A 24,565-nucleotide genomic window follows, 5' to 3' on the forward strand; every position below is an offset into this window, starting at 1 on the left:
GCGCGGGCCGCCTCGCCTCGCCTCGCCTCGCCGGCCGCCGCCGCCTCCCGCCCGGGCCGCCGCTACGGCCGAGGCGGCTCGGAGGCGGCGCCGGCGGGCGGGCGGGGGCTTCGGGGGCGGCTTCCTCGGCCGGGCGGCCGCGCCTCGCGCAGCGTCCGCAGAGGAAGCGCGGTGGCCCGTGAGCCCGGGCGGCCCCCGGCTGCGACCGAAGCGGCGGCCTCTTTTCCCAGCGGCCTTGGCCCGCTTCTCGGGCGGCTCCTCCTCCTTTGTCTGGGTTCGCAGCCGGGCGGGGGTACAGCTGGCCTCGCCCCCGCCCCGACTCCCGCTACGGCCGCGGCGGGCGGAGGGCGGCGGCAGCGGCTTGTCCCCTCATCGCCTCACCTCCGCCCTCCCAACCGACAACGCCGCCTGGCCCGGCCTTCCCGAGTCACCTCCAGAGGGCCCTGGGGACCGACCGGGCGTGCGCGTCGGGCAAACAAGCCACACTCCGGCACGCACAGTGCTGGCCACCGCCGCCGCCCCTTCAGCAGCCGAGCACAGCGCCCCAGGGCCGCCGCCAAGCGCTGGGTCCCAGCAGCAGCGACTCGGCCCGCCCCCTCCGCCCGGCGCTCATTATCCCGGGTAGCTGGAGCAGCCCCGCATGGAGCATGCGCGCCGCGGAGCGGGCTGAGGCGCCGGCCGGGAGCGGGGGCCTCGAGGCGGGAGTACGCGTCTCCTGGGAACCCGCTGGGAGCCTGTTCCACTTAGACTCCCCAACTTACTGACTGTGTTGTACACACACTGTTCCTCCTCTCAGCCTTCCCATGACAATCCCGACGTAATGCTACTCCTCGAGCGCCTCGAGCCCCAGGACTCCTGTCGTGGAAGCAGAATAGGAATTTGAAGAGAAAGGGGCTCTCCGCCTGGACGCGATTTTTAACCTATTTGTGTTCTTCATGGCAGTTCCGTATATAGGAGATAGTAACTATTTCATAGGGTAGTGGTGTGGGGACTGAAGGAGATGAGGCGGGAAAAGCCCTTAGCACACAGTAGGGCCAAAACCGGCAGATGACAACATTAATCAAGCAGGTCCTTCACTTGCACGAGATCCTATGTGTTCATAAAAATCATATCGTTTTGTAAAACTTCCCCAGGACAATTTTGCATTGTTTTCTTAATCTTGTTCTCCAACTTGTGTAGGTGTCAGGTCCCCCCACAGAACTTGGATCCGCCCTTGGGACTCAGCCAAACTCATTAGCAACCCAAAAATGATAGTCAGACCTTAAGCTTTCCTGAATTGAAGACTCTGGAAACTTATCATTAGCATAACTTTCATCCCACTAAAGATGTTCAGCACATACATGAATTATAATAGATTGTCCCTAGCCCCAGCCATGAGAAAGGGAAAGGAGGAACAGTGCAAAAAAAAAAAAGTGTGTGTGTGTGTGTGTGTGTATGCCACACTTCAGTTCCTGGATCATTAGCAGGTAGCAGAGCAATCATCCTCCCTAAAATAGGCACCATTTTGTCATTTTGGCAAAAATCAGAATGGCAGAGTTGGAAAACAGATCATATTTCTAATTCAAGTAACCACTAAATCAAGAATCTTTTCTAATAGATAAGCAACAATGATATATTGTACAGCACAGAGAAATTCAGCCATTGCTTTGTAATAACTTTAAATGGAGTATAATATATACAAATTATTGAATCGTTGTTGTATACTTGAAACTAACAATGTAAATCAGCTATACTTCAATTTAAAAAAACTTCCAATTAATGGCCACATCCACATTCCCATGTACTTGGGATAAAAGGTAGGATAGTGAAATGCTTGCATTTCTCCAATTAATCTTTCAATCGGTGAGGGCAAAGACTTTGGCTTGTACAGAGTGTCTTTACTTGTCTCTCCTCTTCCTGAACTCCAGCTATGTAAACTGCTAGGCTGTCAAACTATTAGACTGTGATTGTATTTTCTTACAGAAGAGTAAAGTTGTTAGCGGGAAGTTTCATTCTTGGCCAAGGATATTGGAACCTTCTCTGGGCCAAATCTGGCCTGAAGACACATCTTGTTTAGCCAGAGCTTAATTTAAATTTTTAAACTGTTGTTAATATATTAAAATCAAGACATTTCATGTAAAAATCTAGATGTCCAGCTTCTCTTGACAAAGATCTGGCAACACTGGCCCCCGCTGCTTCCTGCAAGGGAATAATCAGCAGGTAGTGGGGTAGTGGCTGCTTCTTTAGAATAGTATGCCATCCTGTTCCCAGTTGGCTATACTTCCCACCTGGCACTCTTCACCCTTTTATGTAACCTGCCTAGTCTTTACAGGCATCTGAATTGTGATCTCTGGGCGAGACAAAACAGAAATGTGATCCACGTGCATGTGGAAGATAATCCAAGAATAACACCAGTAAACAGTATCCCAACCAGACAAATGGGCCATCTAGATAAAAATGTCAGATCCATATCCTATACTCTACGCTAAGATAAATTCCAGCTGTGTCAAATATTTAAATGTAAAAAATAAAACCATAAAATAATCTGCTTATAATTTCAGAGTACAAAGACCTTTCTACTATGATATAAAATGCAGATTGATAAATTCTATTTTTAAAAATGTATGGCCAAAAATAGACTTATCATATGATCCAGCAATCCCACTTTTGGGCATATATCTAGAGGGAACCTTAATTCAAAAAGATACACACACTCCAGTGTTCATAGGAGCACTATTTACAATAGCCAAGACATGGAATCAACCTAAATGTGACAGATGACCGGATAAAGAAGGTGTAGTACATTTATACAAAGGAATACTGCTTAGCCATAAAAAATAATAAAATAATGCCATTTGCAGCAACATGGATGGACCTGGAGATTGTCATTCTAAATGAAGTAAGCCAGAGAAAGAAAAATACCATATGATGTCACTTATATGTGGAATCTAAAAAAAAAAGGCAAAGAACTTATTTACAAAACAGAAACAAACTCACAGACATAGAAAACAAATTATAGTTACGGGGAGGGGGGAACGGGATGGGAAGGGATAAATTGGGAATTTGAGATTTGAAGATACTAATATATATAAAATAGATAAACAACTGTATAGCACAGATAAATATATTCAATACCTTGTAGTAACTTATGGTGAAAAAATATGAAAACGAATATACGTATGTTCATATATGACTGAAGCATTATGCTGTATACCAGAAATTGACACAACATTGTAAACTGACTGTACGTCAATTAAAAAAAACATATATATATATATAATGTATGGCCAAAAAAAACACCACAAGTTAAGCCAAAAGGCAAATGACAAACAGGAAAAAAATATTTGCAACTTATTTCCTACAGAGTTAATTTATTTAATATCTAAAGGAGTTTCTACAAATTAATAAGACTAAAACTTAATAAGAAAAAAAGGGGGGTTGATATAGCTCAGTGGTAGAGCACATGCTTAGCATGCATGAGGTCCTGGGTTCAATCCCTAGTACCTCCATTAAAAAAATAATAAATAAATAAATGTGTTTAAAAAAAGAAAAAAAGGATTAAGGATATGAAAAGACAGTTCACAGAAAAGGGAAAAGGAAATAATAAATGTCTTAAACATATTAAAGATGCTCAGCTTGACTCATATTACAAAAAATGCAAATTTAAATCATCCTGTTATCATTTTTCACATTAGGATAGCACAGATCAGAAAGTTTGCTTATATACTATATTGGTAAGAGTATGGGGAAACAGGTACACTGATCTATTATTGGTGAGATTGGTAAATTGGTTCAGTCTCTGTCATGGGCAACTTGACAATATCAAAATTGCAAAGGCACATGCCCTTTGACTTAGTAAATTCTAAGAACGTCCTGTAGGTATACTTGTTCGTGTGTGAAGTGACTTCATACAAGATTATTCATTGCGGTACTGTTACAGCAAAAACAACAAAAAGCCCCAAGAAATAAACAATGTAAATAATCATCAGTGGGAATAAGGGAATGGTTCAACAAATAAATCCAGAGAATGGAAGCTATAAATTCATTTAAAAAGAACCAGGCTACTGCGTTCAAGCCACTTTAACATTCTCCAAGATGTACCGCAAAATGAAAAGAGCAGGATGTATAATACAGTATGCAGAGTATGCTACCACTTGTGTAAAAAAAACTGGAGGCAGTATTTTATTACATATAAATATAATGTTTCTGCAAGGCTGCACAAGATACTGACAATTTTTGTTGCCGCAGGGATGAGAACTGGGTGGTTAGAGAGCGGGAGACTTTTCACTGTGCACTTTTTCATGACTTTGACATTTCAACATATGAATGTTGTACGTATTCAAAACATTAATTAAAAGCCATTTTTAAATGAAAAATTCTAAGCTCATTATAAATACTTGCTTCAAGTGTTAAAAAATAGAAGTATTAAACACACTGATACGGTAAGAGGGAGGGCCTATGGATATATGACAAAAACTCAATCATAAATGAGTTAAAATTAATATGATATCATATTAATAATTTGACAGTAATTTTACTTGTCTTTTTAGAATTTAGAATGACTTTAGAGAGATAATTTGAATGACCCAAGCACATCTCAAGTTTTAAAAGGCAGTAAAAATTTTACCACTAGTATTTTCCCACTGAAAAACATTTTGAAGAACTTAACATTTCTCCCATTTACTCTTCCCTACTTCCTCAATTTATTTAAAGCTACAAGTGCTGCCAGTCAGTAGCAAAGCAAAGTAATGCCACAGGAAACAACAAATGTCTCTGTCACCCACTTTCATGGTTCGTTGCTGTAGCTAACTCTGGTCCTCTTACAGTCCACCTGCCGGAAAGAAGCTGGAGCAGGCATTCAGCCAGATCATTTGCCCTATAACCCTTATAGGAGGCTCATGAGAAGCCTAACCCCCTGTAAGAGATAGCGTATCAAAGATGTCTTCCCAAGAGGAACTATAATTTTGTGTGAAATTCCAAAAGATTGATTTATTTATTGGAACCCCTCCCGCCCCCAAAAAGCACTGTGTAATTTATATGTTATATACATTCTGCTATGTAACAGAAATAACCTTCCCTGGTGCTCCAGGGTATGAAGATAACACTGATCTCGGCCAGATACTGCCCCCATCAAATGAAAAGCCATTTTTGTAAGTAGTAAAGTGCTCCACATTTTACCCAAAATACAAACTACTCTACCTCATTTTTATACGAGTACAAGCTTTTTTTTTTTTTTGATTGGCTGCTATCTTAAGCCTGTGATAGTGTTTCACACATAAAATTAACTTGAATCAGTAAATAACTTTCATTATTTACAATTTAAATAACTAAAAATTATGTTCACAACACCAAGGCTCATTAAAATATTTTTAATATTAATATACAATTCTTCTTTATTGACATAAATACAAAATGTTTTAAAAATAGAATAATCTACACATTCAAAACACTTGAAATAACTTTTTCACTTGTGTTTTCAGGGGGTATGGTAAAGACTCAAATGGAATGAGGGTTGCTTTAATTAGGATGGTTATTTTTGTAATTTCAGTCTTTCACAGCTTAGTGTATATGCAATGTTACTGTTGGTGAAATAGAGAACTGTAATGTTTTCTATATGTTAACAGTCTTGTAATGAAACAGAAAAATACCCTGTGTGTCACATTTCTGGGAGGAATCAGTTGCTAGGAAGAACCACTAGGGCTTGTTTCCTCTGAATGCTTTCTAATTGCTTTCTATATGCTCATCCCAAGCGTTGAATAACTGCTGAATCTATTTACCTGGGATGTGCTATTCTTGAACATGAGCTGACTGATGCTGTGCAGCCTTTCAAATTAACTGGTGAGGTAGCTCAATCAACGTCATCGCCGAGGCTTGAAGTGAAAAGGAAGAAGACAAAAGTTTTCCTATCAACCAAAATGCACATCTTTCTAACTCATCCATCATTCAGCTTTGGAGAGACAAGAGGAAAGGAAAAATGAAGAGACGATTAATCCAGAGAGACGATATGTGAGGGAATGGATGAAAATGTCTCACCTGAACAGTGGTTCTACAATAGAAGTTCCCCCACATTCTACCATATTTTCACTTATATTTCTATTTTTCAACTTTCTGAATTGCAAGAATCATTTCAACAGATACCACGCACACATATATACAGTACACAGAATACAGTATGGCACTGAGCAACAATTTAAAATACTCATGAAGTACACATGAATGTAAGGCACTTCTGCGGTTTACAAAAGTGAATGCCTCAAAATTAGGTATCTCCTCAAAATGAAGAAATATCCTCATAAAAGTTTACAGGAGTCCTGAAAAGTCAAGTAGGCATGAATCATTAGTGATCTTGGCCAACATCTGAGAATGCTGGTTTAACTGAAGAACAGAGATATAAGAGGTAAATACTTTTTCAAATTACAGAGTTCTGCATATCAGTGTCAGCATTCTAAGTTGCTTTATTTTCTCAACCACAGAAGGCTGAAGAGCAGGCAAAACCATTGAGTGTACTGCTACTTCGATTTTAGTGATGACACTAGACCAAGTCAATTATAAAGAAACTGGGAAAAATAAAGGCTTCGAGTTTCTTTTCTAAAGTTATTTCTTACAAATATAGATAAGATAGAATCTTATTCAACCTACTTTGAAATATGAAATTTCATGTATTTTTTAAATCAAGAATTAAAAATTCCCAAATACGAATATTGTTACTCTAAGTAATGTGAACTTTTCTATGACTCTTCAAAATTAAAAGGAGGTTTACAACCTTCATTATACTATATGTTGTCTAGGAAAGACAAAAAAGCTTGGATACCACAAAGCCAAAGGTTAAGGGAATAATCAATTTTTCATGCCATCTTTCCCAGAAATGCTAAAAAAGCCAAGTCTTTAGATCATGGTTGGTAAAGATGGGTCACTAACAAAATCAGGAATTCAGGACAGATAAAACTGTACCTTCTTTAAGAGCATGTACTTTAAAAAATTATTATTTCTACATTACATCATTTAAAAATTCAGCAGTTACCTAATGACATAACTAAAAATGTTATTTTCAAACCATTTTTCTTAAATTAAAATTAAAGAATGCAATTGATACATCCCTACTGCTGAATGTGGAGATTAAAATGCATACCTAGCTTTCATTATTTACAATTTAAATCTTTGCTGCACTTCATCTACAATCATTCCAGAAATGGCAAGGGACGAAGTGGCAGCAGGGGAAGGTGCGTTTCTCACATGAAGAATGCGATTTCCGATATCGCCAACTCCTCCATCAAATACAAAGTCTTCTATGAGATTTCCATCTCTGTCCAGGGCTTGAGCCCTTACTCCAGCTGGACCTCTGCAAAAGCAACAGTGGTAGTCACCTGACTGGAAGAGACAGGACACTTTACATATGTGTCAGTGATTTCAAAGTATTCTGAAAGCAATGAAGTCTTTACTCTTCTAAATACACAATTATGTGGAAACCCAGTAGGTTCGTGTGTAACCAAAAGTCAAACTTATATCCTTAGCCTAGACCATAATGCCTGTCATGTAACAGTGCCAATAAATGCTTACCAATGAATACACAAATGAGTTCTTTCCAAAAGTAGCAGATAAATCCATATTTAGTTAGATGTATTTTATTTAAATTTATAAAGTAAATTTATTGTAAAATCAATCAATGGGAATAATAAGGCTCTTCTGATTAATAGAAAGCAAAGAAAGCAGGAGTTATGCATATCAGCTGCATTCCTATGAACATTACAGAATTCTATGTATTTTTGTGTTCTGTTTTGGTTGTATACTATTAAAATTTATGGAGAAAAATATTTGCAAGTGGCAGAAAATTCTTGCTTTATAGTTTGTTTTAATTCTTAACAGTTTAGTCTTCAATATTAGGACAAACTTCAATTAATTAAACAGATGATGGGAAAAGCACAAAAATGAATTAACAACATGTTAAAGGTAAGAGCCTTTAATACTAAAAGTTATGTTTTATAACACTTGAGTTCACAAATTAGATTTTTTTTAAATTTTTAAAATAGTTTACTGATGAAGTCTGAATAAGACATTTTTAGAGTCTAAAAGCACCTCCACTGAAACTATTCTAGAAAAACCAGCTTGAAAACAGCAGCTTTATACACACCACCAAGAATCGAGAAATCAGGCAACAATATTAAACATTTTTTATTGACTCTGGGCCAATGCAGATAAGTACTTGAGGAAGATACAAAGAACAATACGAGAACACGATCTTCTAAGAGAGGAAAGATCGTGATAATAATAGCTATTTTTTACCAAGTGTTTACTCCATGCTAGGAATTCTCTCATTTAATCCTCACAATTACTCTAAGAGACTGTTTCAGTTTATATTTAACAGCAAAGAAAATAGACTAAGTAACGTGCCTGAAGTTACACACACAGCTATACAGTTCATTGGTATAGAGGTAAATATAAGAATTACAACAAGGGTGAAAAGTTCTATAATAAAAGTAAGTAATCTGTCCTATAGAAGCTTGCAGGAAATCTGGACAGGAGATTTTTGAACTGTAAGGATTCCCAAGGAAGAATCAGATACAACACTTACAACACAAAAAGACAGAATGGGACTGAGCTGAAATTTCTTAGGGTAAGGACATGTAACAGGCTATCAGCCAGTGTGTGGCCCCTTCTGTACATTCTGTATTGGTAGCTTCTCTCAATCATCAAAGCAGCATTTCTCCTCTCTTTTCTTGGACAATGCTCCTGTTGCTGTTGAGAGCATCTCTGTGAGTTTTCTCGCCCCTCTCCTTTTATCTGGCAGAAGGCCAGTATGTAGAGGACACACAGTGGCATGACCATGTTGAGTGTTCAAAATAAAACCTTTCCTCTCCACGAAGGTTTATTTAGTACGTTCTCCTTACTCCTTGTAAGCAAACAGAAGTTAATACTGATTAACCACAGTTAAAAAATGTATCTATACTTACTTCTTCCTCTTACAAACACCAACTATGTTCTAATGTCCCCTACACTCCTGCTCAAGTATTCAAAACCAATAATCCAAAGCGTAAAAAAAAAAAAATACAGTACTAAGTTTTTCTAAGGATATCATTTTAGTTCAAACTAAAATAACTGTTTAACATGAAATGTTTAAACTACCAAATTCTTCATGTTTCCTATTCAGCACTTAATGCAACTTCTGGGTTTTTCTTTGTATGATTACATATAGGTATTGCCCCTCAGTGTACCTCAGTTTGAGACGAATATTATAATTTGAAATTTCAGGTAAGAGAAACCACAAACATCTTGAGGGCCAGGACAGCAGCCTGTACAACACCCCTACTTCGCCTCCATGTCTAGATTTACGCCTTGTATGTAGGAAGTATTCAATAGGGCTTGAAAACTTAAATTGTTTAACTTTTAACTCTTTTACATTCTATTTTAATAGCTGAAAGAACAAATGATTCAGCAAATTTAATATTTGTGAATTTAGCTATATTAAATTGCTTAATGCTATTTGTAGCCATGTATTTTGCCATATTTATAACTAAATTTAATGGGAATGAACACCCTAGACTCTTAAATATATCTAGAAACAACAGGTGAATATGAAACTAATGGCATTCATTCATCTGAGAAGGGCTGTAGTTATTGCTTTATTATTCTGTGACAAACATTATCCTGTGGGCTGGAGAACAGCGATGACAGGCTACAGCTAACATATTTGTTCCAAATAGGACAATCCAGTATTTAAAAAACTCGCCATAGGATCTACCGTTAATTTAAAAATAGAAGTTCACATGAGCATAATTAAATTGAGAGTGGTGATATAGGCCAAGTCAACCATTCCATCTTAATTTCCAGCTGCAAAGGAGAAGTATTCTTGTTACAAATGTTCAACCAAACTGGACTGTGGCAAGAGAGCATGGTTTTTCTATGCTTAACTTTTGAATTTTGTTGACAATTTGGTTTACGGCTTAGAACATTTTAAGCCTTTGTAAATGTTTTGTGAGAGCGTGAATAACATGAGTATTCTGTAATGGGGGTGGGGGAGTTCTATGCATCCATTAAAACAAGTGTTTTAATTGTGTTGTTCAAATCTTCTAATATTTTATCTGCTTCATCTATCTTCGATCAACAGACATGTATTAAAATCACCCACCACTGTTATAGATTAATTGATTTCTGCTTGTAGTTATGTCAGTTTTTGTTCTTGGTCTACTTTTTAAGTTAATTTCTCAGCTTAAAGTTCCTAGATCAAACTGGTGGTACAAACTGAAACTTCAAGTACTTGTGAGGGCAGGCCCAGGGTTCTAGATTTTTAGGAGATTCCCCCTGGCGAAGACCAGGGAAACTTTTTTTCTAGATGTCCTTTTCACTGATGGTATAGTCCTTTCAGAGCCCCTGGTTTTACAAAGGGGTCTCAGTTCCAACTTTTACCTTTCACAGACCCAAGGATTCCTTTCAGCACTTGAGTGGCAATTAAAACGTAAGTCTCTAATGTTTTACATCTTGTTTCAGGTGGCGGATACATGAGTTTATACAACTGCCAAAATTCATTGAGCACTTAAGATCTGCATATTTTATTGTATGTAAATCACATATCAATTAAAAATAAAACTCAGCTTTGTTTATACCCAAATCAGAAAATCCACCCCACCCTTCCAGGTCAGCATCAGTACTAATTTCTCTCAGTACTTGGATTTTCAATTTCCTCTTTGTTTTTGTTTCTGAGATGCCCTTACTTTCTTGCACTCTCAGCTATAACTATTTCAAAGGATTTTCATTATATTTTCTCCAGACTCTCTTAGTATTTTGTAGTGTGAGGGTTACCAAATTCTCTACACAAATAGTTCTCAATCAGGGGAGATTTTGCCCCCTAGAGGACACTTGGCAATGTCTGGAGACATTTTTGGTTGTTGTAATCAGGGGAGAACTGCTGGCATCTAGTGGGTAGAGGCCAGGAATGCTGCTAAACAGCCTACAATTAATTGGACAGTCCCCAAAACAAAGAATTATTTGGCCCAAAATGTCAATAGTACCAAGAATGAGAAATCCTTTTTCTTGCAAAGGGGTCTAGATCACCTTTATTGCAGGACTGGCTTTCACCCGCGCATTTCACAACGACAGTGTAGTCTTTAGCTATTACTCATGATAAAAACATCTTACCTGAAAACTTATTACAGAATTACCCCAAGAAGATATTTTCAAAATGCAGTGTGGGAAAATGAGGGGATCTTGGCATATATGTCTTCATGTTTTACATCCTTACAATGCTAACAGATACAAACTGCTGTTAAATTACCATGCCAACATTAATCACAGGACAAATTTAAGGACTTTAGAGCTAAACTTAGGAACCTCAGAAGTCATCATTTAATAATGACATACACCTCATGCATATTTGACAGGTTATAACTTTATGTTCCAATCTAACGTTCACCAGTAAGTCACTGCCCAAGATGCTCTGGCTAGGCAATGAGAAGTCCAGCTGGATGGCCTTTGGTGATTACTGCAGCTTAAGAACACCATCCTGAGCTAAACATCCCACTACAAGCGCTGCTTTAGTCCTTTTTCACTAGAACTGCTTAATAGGCTTCTGTCCCAATATTAATGATAGGGCATTTATGGTCTTACCACACTGACTGCAAGATATGCAGGACCTGGGCTTCAAAACATGAGAAAGTCTACTGATCTTGTTTTATTAGTAGTAGTATTAAGATTCTAGGCATATAACAAGGTACAAGGAATAACATAATGAACACCAATTTTCTTACCAAATAGCTTAAGGAATAAAGCATTATAGATGTGATAGAAGCTTCCTGTGAAACTCTCTGGGTCCCATTCTCTTCTCTCCCCAGAGACAACCACTCTCCTCAATTAGGTGTTTATCACTTCCATGTTTGTCTTTATTTACACATTACATGTGCAATCCATAAACATACACAGTATTGTTTAAACTTATAAAAATGGTATTAAACATATCTTCTACAATCTTTTTGTTACTGATAACTTCTTGCATTTAGCAGCTGCAGGAATCAAATGGAGTTGCTGAGTGTGTTCTGCTTTTTCATCTCCAGAGAGAAACTCATCTGTGACTGGGCTGAACGTGTCCCCAAATGCACCTGCCTACCGTGTCGTGTGCCCTTTTTGACTACATGCTAATGAAACTGGTAGCTGAAATTCACACCCTCACACCCAGATTCACCACAACCCACAAGTCCCAAGTCCAGTTCTACCATGTGAAATCCACTGATCTAAACAGTTTTCCTCAGGCTTCTACAAAAGGGTGGTAATCAAATATGGGTAGTGAATTCACTGCAACTATTCATACACAGAATTCAGTGTGCCCACCTATTGTGTTTTCCAAGGAATATTAATAGCAGTAATAGACACCAGATTTGACCAATCTATTTTCAGATATAAAACATAGCAAGTCGGCTAAGGCAGACCACTGAAAACATAAAAGCCTTGTTTACAGGTGAGTGAAAGAACATAAAACCCAGATATTCTTATCCCTTCCATTTCAAAAGGTGAGTAGAGGGGTGGGGGAGATAAGACTAAAAACATTAGCTGGGTTTTAACAGTCCTTCTAAGGACTCAAAGAGGCTGGTCTGAAAAGGATACACGAGAGTCAGGCTTAGGCCAGGACGCTCCCCCGAGGGAGACAGCTGCCCTCTTCCCAGAGAGAGTCAAGCTGCTGACATTTTACAGCAGGCAAGCTCGGCAGCTGTTACTGAGGAGACAGACACTTAGTGTTCCAGACATTCGTGGAGGGATGGATTCAGGGAGGAGATGACCTCAAAGTACACTGCTGATTAGGCCTAACGAATGGCTGGTTCAGGGAAAAGGTAAACAGTCTAAAAATATCACCAGAGAGAAAAGAAAATAGGCTTGTGTGGGATTTAGGACAAGCTATAGATCAAGTCCAGAAAGCCTTTTATCTTTAAGAAAAAAATCTTTAAGTAATTCTTCCTTTGCCCCACACCCCTAGAGCAGGGACCCAGACTAACTGTTACCACACTATTTCCCACTTCTGCCTTGCAAATAGTCCTTGAGTGGAGTAGGACTCAAGAAAGGACAAAAGAGGTAGAGAGGAAGCAAGGTAAGATGCCAGGTATAGGAGTATGCCTCTAAAAGTTTTTAAGAATAAACCAAAGTATAATGTTTTAATGTGTTTATTACCTAATTAGGTAACATAGTGATCAATTATCTCGTATAGAATTAAAGTCAGAAGGCTTTGGAATCACAAGAATAAGTGGCCAAGGAGATTTTTTAAAAATTCAGGCGAGATGTTTTATCATGCGTGATAGCTAGACACAAAGGTGAAGGTGGCATCACAATACAACTGCAATGGAGATTTCAGCTTAATGCTGGAACACAGGCTAGAGAAATGGACTCATAAATGGACCTAGATCATACACCAAGAGTTGTAATGCAGCAATGCCCAAACTGCAAGGGGAACAAACAGCTTGTTGGGAAAAAGCACACAAAAATTCAGTGGATACACTGATGGCAAGTGTGCTTATGAACCACCAAGTCAGACCCACCTCCCAAGTTCACCTAGGTTATAACTGTATTTATAGTCCTCGTGGCTTTTCCTTACCTGAGTATATCACTGACAGTAATTTCAGGGATAAACTTTTGAAGGTGCTTCACTGTTGCACTGAGAAAACAGGCTTTGTACATTTCATTAACTCCATAGGAAAAATTCTGGAACACCAGTTTAATCAAGCCACTGAAGGCAAAGAAAATAAAAACTTTATGAGAGAAAGGAATTCTTTATTACTATAAAACGCCTTTACAGATATTAGATTTTGGGGGAGGGTGGATAACATCACAGAAATCTAGGCAAAGTCAGAAAACCCACATATCAAAAAAAAAAAAAAAATCAACTTTTGGCCAAGGTAAGAAGGAAACTTCATCAAAGGAATACCTTCCAAACTCTAAAAGCAAACATCTTTCAAACTCAAATTCCCAGGGAATGCCAGTTTCAAACTAGGATTCTATAAAGCTTGCCCTCATCAAGGCTTTTTAATGCAAATATCGCATGCTTTCAAAACATACCTAAAAGGCATTACAGATCTTTAAATCAGGGCATTAAACATGTGGGATATTTAGCTTACTTTTTCTTTAGGCAGCCCAAGGTAAGATACTCTAGCAGTGATTCTCAAGTGAGACTCTATGGCGCCCATGTATATATACATTTTTATACACACACATGCTGGGAAGCCCCATCCTAAACCATCTGTATCAGAATCTGTGCAGGGTGAAACTCAAGTACAGCTTCAAAAGCTTTCTAGTGATTTTGATGATGTGAAACCCTCTGGAGAGCAACACTGCTAAAAGGACAAACTACTTCACTGAGTTATTTTTTATAACAGCAAAGACTCTGGATCCCAAGTCAATACAGCAGTATTGTTAGCTCTCCACAAAAGGAAACCACCTTTGTTATCAGCAGTTTCTACAGAAGTTTTCAAAATCGTGGTGACTGGCTCAAAACACTCTTATCAAAGTAAACCATCCACTGATTCTGAGAGAAACTTTTTTTTCTTTAACTCAACTAGAATGTTAGCAAAACAAGATTTGGATTGTCAGCCATGTGATCATTCTTGGCTCTTGGTATTGTCCTTTCTAACCAAGACATCACTCTGGCTCATCAGAATTTTCTTGAACTACTTCAAGAAATAAATGTTATACTTATTTCAGAAGGCTCTTAATTTGGATTAAAAAACCAATGTACCAACCACAGATAGGAGGATTTATCAAATAAACAGAATATCAAGAAAGAAATAATTTCCCATATTAAAAATATTAGCACATAAAATCATTTTTTTAAGGAAATAAAGTTACCTCTTGATAATTGTATCCATAATATCTCTGGCACTGAAGTCGAAGGGTCTGTAGCCCTCTCGTTTAAAGGCAAGAACCGCATTTGGCCCTAGCCAAATACTGCCATCCATCCTCGGTGTGAAGTGAACTCCTAGGAAAGGAAATCGGCTATCTGGGACCTACCGATTTAACAGAGCAAAGAACTATTAGCCTCATTTCGTACTGCATTTTATTACACATGCAAACATAAAACGTTTTCTTCCCATGCATTTAATTTGCACTACTTTTGATTTGTACTCTGTTATCCTTTTCTATTTACATGCTTCTGCCTAGAAATGCCACACAGGAAATACTGATGCTATGACACTAATGCACATTGTCCCACATATTCTTCTTTCTGGGTAAAGAAAATGTCCCATTTCAGGGTGTTCCCCACCCTCCCCAACTAGGGATATATGTGGTTGGCAAGAAAAATCAGTGCTGCCAGAAAAAGCATAACCTTCACAGTACAGGCTTTCCTAAAGGGGGAATGTAATAGGTTGAAGCAGATAAAATGGAGGTTTGGGCAAAGTTAGAAGTATTAAATAGCTAAACACTAGTAATTCAACCTAATAGTTCCAGAAAGAAGAATGAAACTTTCATTTAAATGGCTCTGTCTTCTATACGGTGAAACTACAGAGTGGCCACACCCCCTTTCCTGCACCTACAGACAGTGAACTAAGTAAGAAAGAGAGCTGGGATCTGGGCACGCTACAAGGGAAAGTTCTCTGTGAGTACTTCTTCCACCAGAGAGGAAGGACTGGGTTCCTTCTTGACAGCCTTTACCCACAGTGCACACAAGCTTCCATATATTTATGGATGATTAATTATAACTTAATAACTATGATACCAGAATAAAGATTTAGGGATTTAAGCACAAGAGAAACAGATGAAATGCTCTTCAAAATATCTCTTACTTCTAACCTCAGTAAAAGTTTTTGTTTCACTCCCTTTTTGCCCACAACCATCTTGAGAAAGTAGAAGCATCATTACCTACCGGATAAATATTTCCTTTTACAAGATAGCGTTTTTCTGGCTTCAAGATCAGGTAATCTCCCCGGAATGGTACAATTCGAGGATTGGGATTGCAGCCACTCAACTCTGAAATACGGTCTGAGTAAAGTCCTGCACATGTCACAACATACTGACATCGAACCTCCTCTCCCTAGTGCAAAAGAAAAGAACAGTGACTTGTAGGAAGTAGAAAGAATAGGTCTGGGGGTGGGTGGTGGAAGAGATGATAGAAAAGACAATAAGGGTAAGGGTACAGATATGGACTTTTCCTTTTTATTCCTTTTAAAAGAGGAAATTAAATACAAGTAACAGCAAAATAAGTTCTTCAGCATTTAGGTGGCAGCTAAAAACTTAGGACAGTGGCACCCAAAAGGATGTCACCTTAAATTTTACACTTTAATTTAGAGATACAGTTGTTGACCTACCGAGGATACTTAACAGGCCATAAACACATACACCCCTGTTTTACTAAGATCTAGTGTGGAACTTCTTATCGACTTGTAGCATGAAGAAGCAAACTTCATTCACGTGGCTCCAACCAACCTGGCCTTCTCTGTATTTCAGACAGCTTCTCTTGTCTTACCCAGGAGTAATTAACCTGTTACTCTCAGGCTGCTTTGCACTCAATAATCTTGCTCAGTTCCAACTGTAACCTACCTACCAACCAATTTCTCCTTCTTGATCATTGTCTACTTTGCAAACTGAGGCTAATTTTGAAAACTCATTCATTCAATCTACATTTACTAAGAACATACACTACAGTCAAAGTTTGCTTTAATGACTAGGAGACTGCTAATCTTAGGTTGCTATGTTTTCCCAAAAATTTCATTTTGTGATTATCATTTGCATATTTTTAACTTTACCTTGCCAGGGTTAGCCAATCTGCAGCTCTATTTCCTAAATGATTTCTTTCAACCCGAATTCACCACCACACTCTAAGTTCCATTGCTTTACTTCTGGCAGAGTAAACAACTAATACTTTCTTGCTCCAAGTAATCTCTTGTTCCTAGATTTCCTTCCCAGAGGACCTGTTTCTGAAGCCTTGGAGTTCTCACCTATCTCAATATTCTCTTTCTTTCCAGCCCTTACTGATTCAGCCTTATTCTACCTCTGCATGCTTCCTATTTTTGCCTAGGGACAAAGGTAAGCCTCTTCTCCAGAGTTATGTAAGTCACACTTCTGACAAGAATCAGATGATTCTAGCTAGACTACACCATGAAAGTTTTAAGACGCTTGAAGTCAAAAGGACTATGTCAACAAAAACAAAATGAGTTCTTCTAAGTATGTTAATATCTTTCCTGTTCATCTGGAGTTATATACCACAAGTACAAGAAGTATTTTCATGTGATATTAATTTACTAGTTCCTACTTGAAAGGTCAGCAATTCTTCTGTTCTTAGAATAGAAAATGAAAATAAGCCTTATGATAAATGTAAAGATAAGAGACTTTGTAAAATGGTACCAAAATGCAAAACCTAGAAGTCCTCTTTTAAAAACTCAAGGAAAAGTTCCAAAGGAAAAAATGATTAAAAACTGTCGTAAGTCTCTGAAATCAGTTTATGCTATACACAAAACAATAATTAAATTCAGTAACACACTAATTTCACATTCAAAATGGAAATTTTGAATTTCCATTGAATGATACATTTGTTCAAACATAAATTTCTTAAAAAAAATGAAACTATGCATCTCTATTGCTGTTTCATTAGTGAAACACACTTCTTTCCCATGTGTAATCTATAAAGCTTTAATTTGCAAATCCTCTCCCCAAAAATTTATTTAAAAATTTTTTTTCTTTTATCCTGTCATAAAACATAGATGTTCAACTTGATAAGATGATTCAAAATTTTAAATTATGTTATTTAACTATACTAAATAAAAATGCCAAAATAAAAGGCAACCACTATAGTAACTGTGGGTGAAGTACATCCACTGGTATCCTACTGGCCCTTGCATATTTTGCATCACATGATGATCTACTCTAGTGAAAATGTGCCTTAGATGAAGGCAGGGCCAGAAACAGACTTTTAATCCTTTTTTTTTTTTTAAGCTTTATAAAAATTCTTAAATGTTTCCATCAATCTACATATTCCTTGAAAACAAAAAATCACAGGTTTAATACTAATGCTTTAAAATAACATACTCCAAAGAAAGCCAGCTCTCACTCATCTGCAAGTTGGTCTATTCTCTTTACTTCTGTTTGCCAAATAATCTTCAATAATTTCTGAAAAGAGATTTCTCTTCAACAGAGTATATGCAAGAGGTAAAAGCTGGCCAGCAACTTAATGAAAATAGTCAGAGCCATAACAAGAGAAGTCCATTCCCACTTAAGCCCCATCCCATAATCCATTCATCACTAGCAAACTGCATAAAAGTCATCATTTCCTGAATGAGGGCAAAAGCTTTCAGTCTCTTCTCATCAACTGGTGCTTCAACAATTGTCTCACAAATTCCCTTGAAGTCTGTCTCCATCTGTTTCAGGCACATTTTCACCGTGTTTCATCTTCATGGTTGTCTGTTCCAATAAGTAACCCAGTTAATTCCCTGGCTGCTTCCGTGAGTTTTTCATCTATGTTTTTCAAGAGACTAGCTTTCTTTTTATCTGTTACTTCTTTAAGTTTTATCATAAAAAATAATTTGCAACAAACACACTATCTCCATTTGGAACAATTATACAATTTTTCTTTCTTTTTTTTGTACAAACATACAGGAAGTTCATCAGGAGACTCCCTGAAATACCCATGTGGAACTGAGTTTTATCATCTCCAGTAACAATGGTCTGGAACTCAGAAGGGTCACAGTAAAACCTCCAGTGAAGGTTAAAATCATGCTTGCTGAGTTTTTGTCCATTTTATGTTTTCCAGCAAGGGTATCATAAAGACCTACTAAACAAAGCTCAAGGCTTGCAGAAAAGCCAATCAGCGGGCTCCTTAGGATCAAGCTCTTCACAGAACTTCCAGAAGTGATAGACATCTTCATGCTGAGAAAGCTTATCATGATTTTCTACTTCTTTGGTAAGGTCACCGGAGACATCAGCTTCATAGGATTTACTCTTCTTCACATCAACTGCTTTTTTGCACTGCTGCCGCTCCCCACCAGGCCTACACTTCCTGCGCCTGCTGACCATCCTCCTTTTTTACCCTTTTTTGAATGGAGACCCTGGTTGCTCTACCACTTGGGCCACATGATCCAGCAGCTCTGATGGTAACTGAGTGTGTGGCTGGTAGTAATGTTTTATGGAGGCTTTGGCAGGCCCCTGTAAGTGGGATCACAGCACAGAACTTTAGGAATTTGGAGGGAAGGTATACCTTCCTCTGCACGTAATTATCCTCCTTCTGAGAAAGTGCTTCTGGCTCTGACTCAACACTTGACCACAGGTCACCAAGTTATCATGTGAACTACCCACTATAAACGAGGTATTGTCCAACTCACCACGCCGCACACTGGGTGTGTACATGGAACTCTATCATCAAGAGGAAGTAGAATATACAAGAAAAGGCTGTACATGTCCTGCAGGCACATATCCGTTGTGGAGGCAAGTGGCTCAAATTCCCAGACCTCAGCACCCGCTAAAGTATCTCCTCCCTCTCAACCTATCCCCGTGGCCCCCTTAAAGTTCTCTATGATCAGCCGATCAAGGAAGAAAAAATACAGGTCTCGTTCACAAATGCTTCTGCACAACATCTTGGCAGCACTCGGAAGTGAACAGCTACAGCACTGGAGCCTGCCTTGGGAGTGGTCCTGAAGGACTGTGGTGAAGGGCAATCTTCCCAGTGGGCAGAATGTGAACACAACGTTGGTTACTTCTCCTACCAAGGAGGAGAGGTGGCTAGAAGCATGGATCTACATGGCTTCGTGTGCAATGACTAATGGTTGGCCGGATGGTCAGGAAGAGAAGCTCTGGAGAAAAGGTATGTGAATGGACCTCTCCAAACAGGTTCAAATGAAAAAGATATTTGAGTTCCATGTGAATGTTCCCTGAAAAGTGACTGCCAAAGAGGAAGGCTTTAATAATCAGTAGACAAGATGACCTGTTCTATGGACATTAGCTAGCCTCTCTCTCCAGGCACCCATGTCCTCACGCAGTGGCTTCATGAGCTAAAAGGTTACGGCAGCAAGCAGGTAATGCACAAGTTCACCAAAATAGACTTACTCACCAAAGCTGATCTGTCTACAGCCACTACTGAATGTTCAATCTACCAACAGCAGAGATCAATAGGGACACTGATATGGTCCCTGGACCACTTCCATCAAAAACAAAACCAGCAACAGCACTCAGCCATCACTGGAGCAGACACTTGCTCTGGATACAGATTTGTCTTCCCTGTCCACAATGCTTCTATGGAAACCACCATCTGGAAACTCATAGGATGTCTTATTCACTATTACGGTATTTTTACCCAGAAGCATTACTTCTGATCAGTGAGCTTATTTTACAGGAAATGAAGTGTAACAACAGGCTCATGCTTGTGGAATGCACTGATTTTACCATTTTCCCTACCATCCTGAAGCCACTGGAATGGGCTTTTGAAGATTCAATAACAGCACTAGCTGGCGGGCAACACCTACAGGCCTGGGGCAGTGTCTTCTGGGATGCTTTATACACTTGAAACTAGTGATTAATATATATATGTGTGTGGTATAACATATGGTGTTATTTCTCCCATAACCAGGATTCACAGGTCTGGAAATCAAGAGGTAGAAATGGGAGAAGCTCCTTACTATTAAAATAATCCACTAGTAAAATTTTTGCTTCCTATCCCTACAACTTTTGGCTCTGATGGTCTAAAAGTCTTAGTTCCTAAGGGAAAAATGCTTCCATTAGAGAATAACCAATGGTTCCACTAAGCTAGAAGTTAATACTGCCAAACCTGGCCACTTTGGGTTCCTCCTGGCAGTGAATCAACAGGCAGAGGGGATGACTATACTGATCCTGACTCTCAAGGAGAAACTGAGTTGCTACCACACAGAGGGCTTGGATGATAAAGAGGAGCATGTCTGGAATACAGCTCTCTTGGGGTATGTCTTAGCTTCCCCCACATACTATTGTAATGATTAATGGAAACTACCACAACCCGAAACAGGCAGGGCAGCTAATGGCACAGACACTTCAGAAATGAAAATTTGAGTTAGCCCACCAAACTAGGCACCATGACCAGCTGAGATTAGTGCCAAGGGCAAAAGGACTATGAGATGAATAGTGGAAGAAGGAAATTATAAATATCAGCTATGACCACATGACTGGTAACAGAAATGAGGAGTGTAGTAGCTGTGAGTATTTCTTCCTTACTTTGAAATAAATATATTTGTCTATATATACTCAATTCTTTCTTTATTTTCATTGTTATGGACTGAATTCTGTCCTCCCCTTATTCATATGCTGAAGCCCCAACTCCCAACGAGATTGTATTTGAAGATAAGAGCCTTTAGGAAGTTAATTAAGGTTAAATGAGGTCACAAATGTGGAGTCCTAATCTAATAGGACTGATGTCCTTATAAGAGAAACAGACACCAGAGATTGCTCTTGCTCTCTCCCACTCTTTCTCTGCACATGTGCATGTACAGAGAAAAGGCTATGTGAGGACATAGCGAGAAGGCAATCACTTACAAGCCAAGAAGAGAGATCTCACCGGAAACCAACCCTGATGGCACCTTCATCTTACGTTTCTAGCCTCTAGAACTGTGTGAAAATAAATGTCTGTTGTTTTTGCTGCCCAGGCTGTGGTATTCTCTTATAGTCGCCCAAGAAAACTAACACAGCCATCTCTGCCGCTTCCACACTGTCTAACACAGGGTTTCTCAACTTAAGTACTGTTGACATTTGGGCCAGATACCTCTTTCTTGTAGGGGCCTGTCCCTAATACTATAGGATTTTTAGCAGCATCCCTGGCCTCTACTCAGTAAATGCCAGTAGCATTGCCCCCCTTCTACCAGTTGTGACAATAAAAATATCTCCAGACATTGGCCAAATGTCTCTTAGGGGGTTTAATCGCCTCCAGTTAAGAACTACTGCTTTAATGTAAGATGCTTAAATAGTGGTTAACCTTATATCTCAGCATTTAAGTTACAGGATCTCAAAATGGGAGTGTGACTCACCCAGAACAGAAATGAACATTAACAAACAATAAAGTGGATTTCGCACCTTTTTTGCAGAGTAAGCATATCTTCAGGTGTATGAAAGAGAGTTGCACCTTGTTGATGGAAGCATATTTTTTTCTACTGTCTTTATTTGGAAGTTAAATGTGGTTATAAGGGGTGTGAATAGATGCCAAGTTGAAAAGGGATAGACTGCAGGGGCTTATACTGTGTCAATCTGGTTAAGCTGGGAATAATGCTTCCCTATATGGTTTCAGCTTAAAGTTGACCAAACAGGAACTGCATATGATTTGGGAGGCAGAAGCAAAGCAGCAGCCATTTATCCTCTGAAGGTCATTCTTGTCCAAAGAAGTGACAAACACTGCCCACTGAATTACTCTATACTCAGCTCACTTTCTGATCCTGCTGACCAAGCGCTGCCCCAGCCCACTACTTGGGTGTAGACAGAGGCGAGAGCTCCTCACAGCTCCTCGTGAGCGTCCTGTCTGCAGACCCGCTTCAGCTGCCGGACACACTTGGCTTCTCAGACTGGCTGCAGAGGCCTCTGATCTACCACCTCCCCTTTTGAACCTTCACTTCCTCAGATCCTTTCAAAATTGTGTAAGGCCTAATTCCAGTAATAAATTCTACAACACTCATAAACAACTCTACTCTCCTGACTGAACTGATTGCTCAGTGAACATACAGAAAATGCAATCCTTCTATGCCATTCAATAATAATTTTAGACTCTCAGAAGATGGAGGAAAGCAGTCCATCTCTCTCTGCACAAACTTCTCCCCCCTCAAAGTCTTCTAATTAGTAGAGTTAATAAGTTAATGCAGATAAACAGGCAGAGCAATAAAACATCTATCAGTTTTTATTACTCTAAGTGCTTATAATCCTATTCTTTGCCAGCACAATCACTTTATGGAGACATTTCCAAGCTGAAACCCTTCTTAGATTGAAAGCTGTTAATGTTGTTCTCAAAGGATTTCTCTTAGAATAACTTTTACATTAGACAAATTTCATTCAATATATAAAGTACAGCACTGTGGTTAATTCAACTTCTTAAGAAGGAAGAGGAGATGACAGTAGATAAAGTAGATGAAAGCAGTTTTGCTTAAGAATCTTTACCTTTGTATTCCTTATAATAATCGGGTATTTCATTCCTGAAAAAAAATTAGTGAAAGATTTATTTTTAGCAAAAATAAATCTAAAACTTTTCATTCTAAAGCTTTTTATCAAGTAACAAGATTAAACTAGTCATATTTGAGAATGTATAAAACTCTAGCAAAACTTCTAGCATATTTAATTTTAATTCACTTAATCTATGCTTGTAAACCATTCCCCAGCTCAGCTCCCATACAGGCAGTCCCAGCTTTTCTTTGAGCTACAATCCTAGGAAACATGCTATGAAATGGATCATCATATATCAGTATGTATTTTTCCACAGGACTAATGTTATGACACTTGTTGTCCAAGTGTTGGTTACCTGAAACCTTGCAGATTCTAAGTTGTGGGGAGAAGCAAGAGTTACTGCAACACAAAATTTCCAATAATAAACTATGTATAAAATTAGCTCCCCATCAGATACACGGGTTCTCAAAGACTTAAAGCATAAGTACAGCAGATAAAGACTATGATTTACTTATTTGCATCATAAGTTTGAATGATTAAGCTACCCAACAATCTTAATTATTTAACAATTTTGTTCATCATCTTAGAATTTAGAAGGACACTGGGGAAATGATTCAGACAGCCCAGATCTCCTTAAAAATCTGTCAAGGAAGAATAAACTACTTTTTTGCCTCCTTCAAATTTCCCAACAGCAAATTTAAGGCTTACAAACTAATTCATTTGGTTAAAGAAAAAGAATTATTCCCAAAGCAAAACAAAACAAATTCTAAGGGCAGGCTACAGTGGGGGCATGGGGTGTGTAGTTCAGAATGGCTGAGTCATGCCCTATCCCCAGACAGTCTGATTCAGTAAGACTGGTGATGCTAAAATAAGTATTTTTAACAAGCATCCCCAAGGGATTCTGACTCTAACCTACTGGGTAGGGAAGTGTTTAGGAGTTAATTTTCCGTAACAGCCTTGGCAGTTTGAATCTTAGTACCAGTCAGAAGTGTCCTTAGTTCTATTAGCACAAGACTCACTAGAAGTCTCAGTTCTCCCACGTTTACCCTCATCCTCTCTGCACCTGCCTCCAGTCCTGCACCCTACTCCAGCCTCGCTCCTAGTGGCCCTCTTGTTGGTACTACCGTAGCCAAAAATAATCCCCAGTTTTTTAGATGTCAATTCAAGTATTCAAAAGAAAAGACAAGGATAGCTTACCATCTTCACTTCTTGAAGGACTTTCTTTAGCCATTTCAATATCTTCCACTTCAAAATTGGTCAAAACAGAGCCACCTGCTTCTTGGAAATCCTGGGCAAATGACAAAGCCACCTGCCGGTAGTTCACAATGCCAGTGTATGGACAATCGATAGCCATTAGACCCTAGGTTAGGATTGTGAAAAAGTCAAGACAGTACAATTAAAAATCATTAAGGATAGGTTTTTCAATAAATTTGATTTTTGATTGAATTTTTTTTGTTTATTTTCATGGATAACATACATTATCCTTTCCTGGAAAACATCTGATAGTCTTAAAGAGAACTAAAATAAA

The 24,565-nt window shown here is 38.7% G+C and overlaps 1 protein-coding gene and 1 pseudogene across 3 annotated transcripts in view; both read right to left on the reverse strand.

Moving 5' to 3' along the window:
• Positions 1-5,332: 5,332 nt before the first annotated feature.
• L2HGDH (L-2-hydroxyglutarate dehydrogenase) overlaps positions 5,333-24,565 on the reverse strand; it is a 33,589-nt gene continuing 14,356 nt past the window's right edge. Inside the window, exons 5-10 of one of the 3 annotated variants that reach the window (XM_031453677.2) lie at positions 24,235-24,397; positions 23,035-23,069; positions 15,809-15,976; positions 14,794-14,951; positions 13,547-13,678; positions 5,333-7,318 (exon numbers count right to left, since the gene is read on the reverse strand). In XM_031453677.2, coding sequence (XP_031309537.1) covers positions 7,123-7,318; positions 13,547-13,678; positions 14,794-14,951; positions 15,809-15,976; positions 23,035-23,069; positions 24,235-24,397 — 852 coding nt within the window. In that variant the 3' untranslated portion in view covers positions 5,333-7,122. Of the gene's footprint in view, positions 7,348-8,130; positions 8,867-13,546; positions 13,679-14,793; positions 14,952-15,808; positions 15,977-23,034; positions 23,070-24,234; positions 24,398-24,565 lie in introns of those variants that run through there. The other 2 variants (XM_031453679.2, XM_031453678.2) reach the window with 2 other exon arrangements.
• LOC116153541 (histone PARylation factor 1-like) lies at positions 17,843-20,694 on the reverse strand (annotated as a pseudogene).

This window comes from Camelus dromedarius, chromosome 5 (genome assembly GCF_036321535.1).
Source record: "Camelus dromedarius isolate mCamDro1 chromosome 5, mCamDro1.pat, whole genome shotgun sequence".
NCBI lineage: Eukaryota > Metazoa > Chordata > Mammalia > Artiodactyla > Camelidae > Camelus > Camelus dromedarius.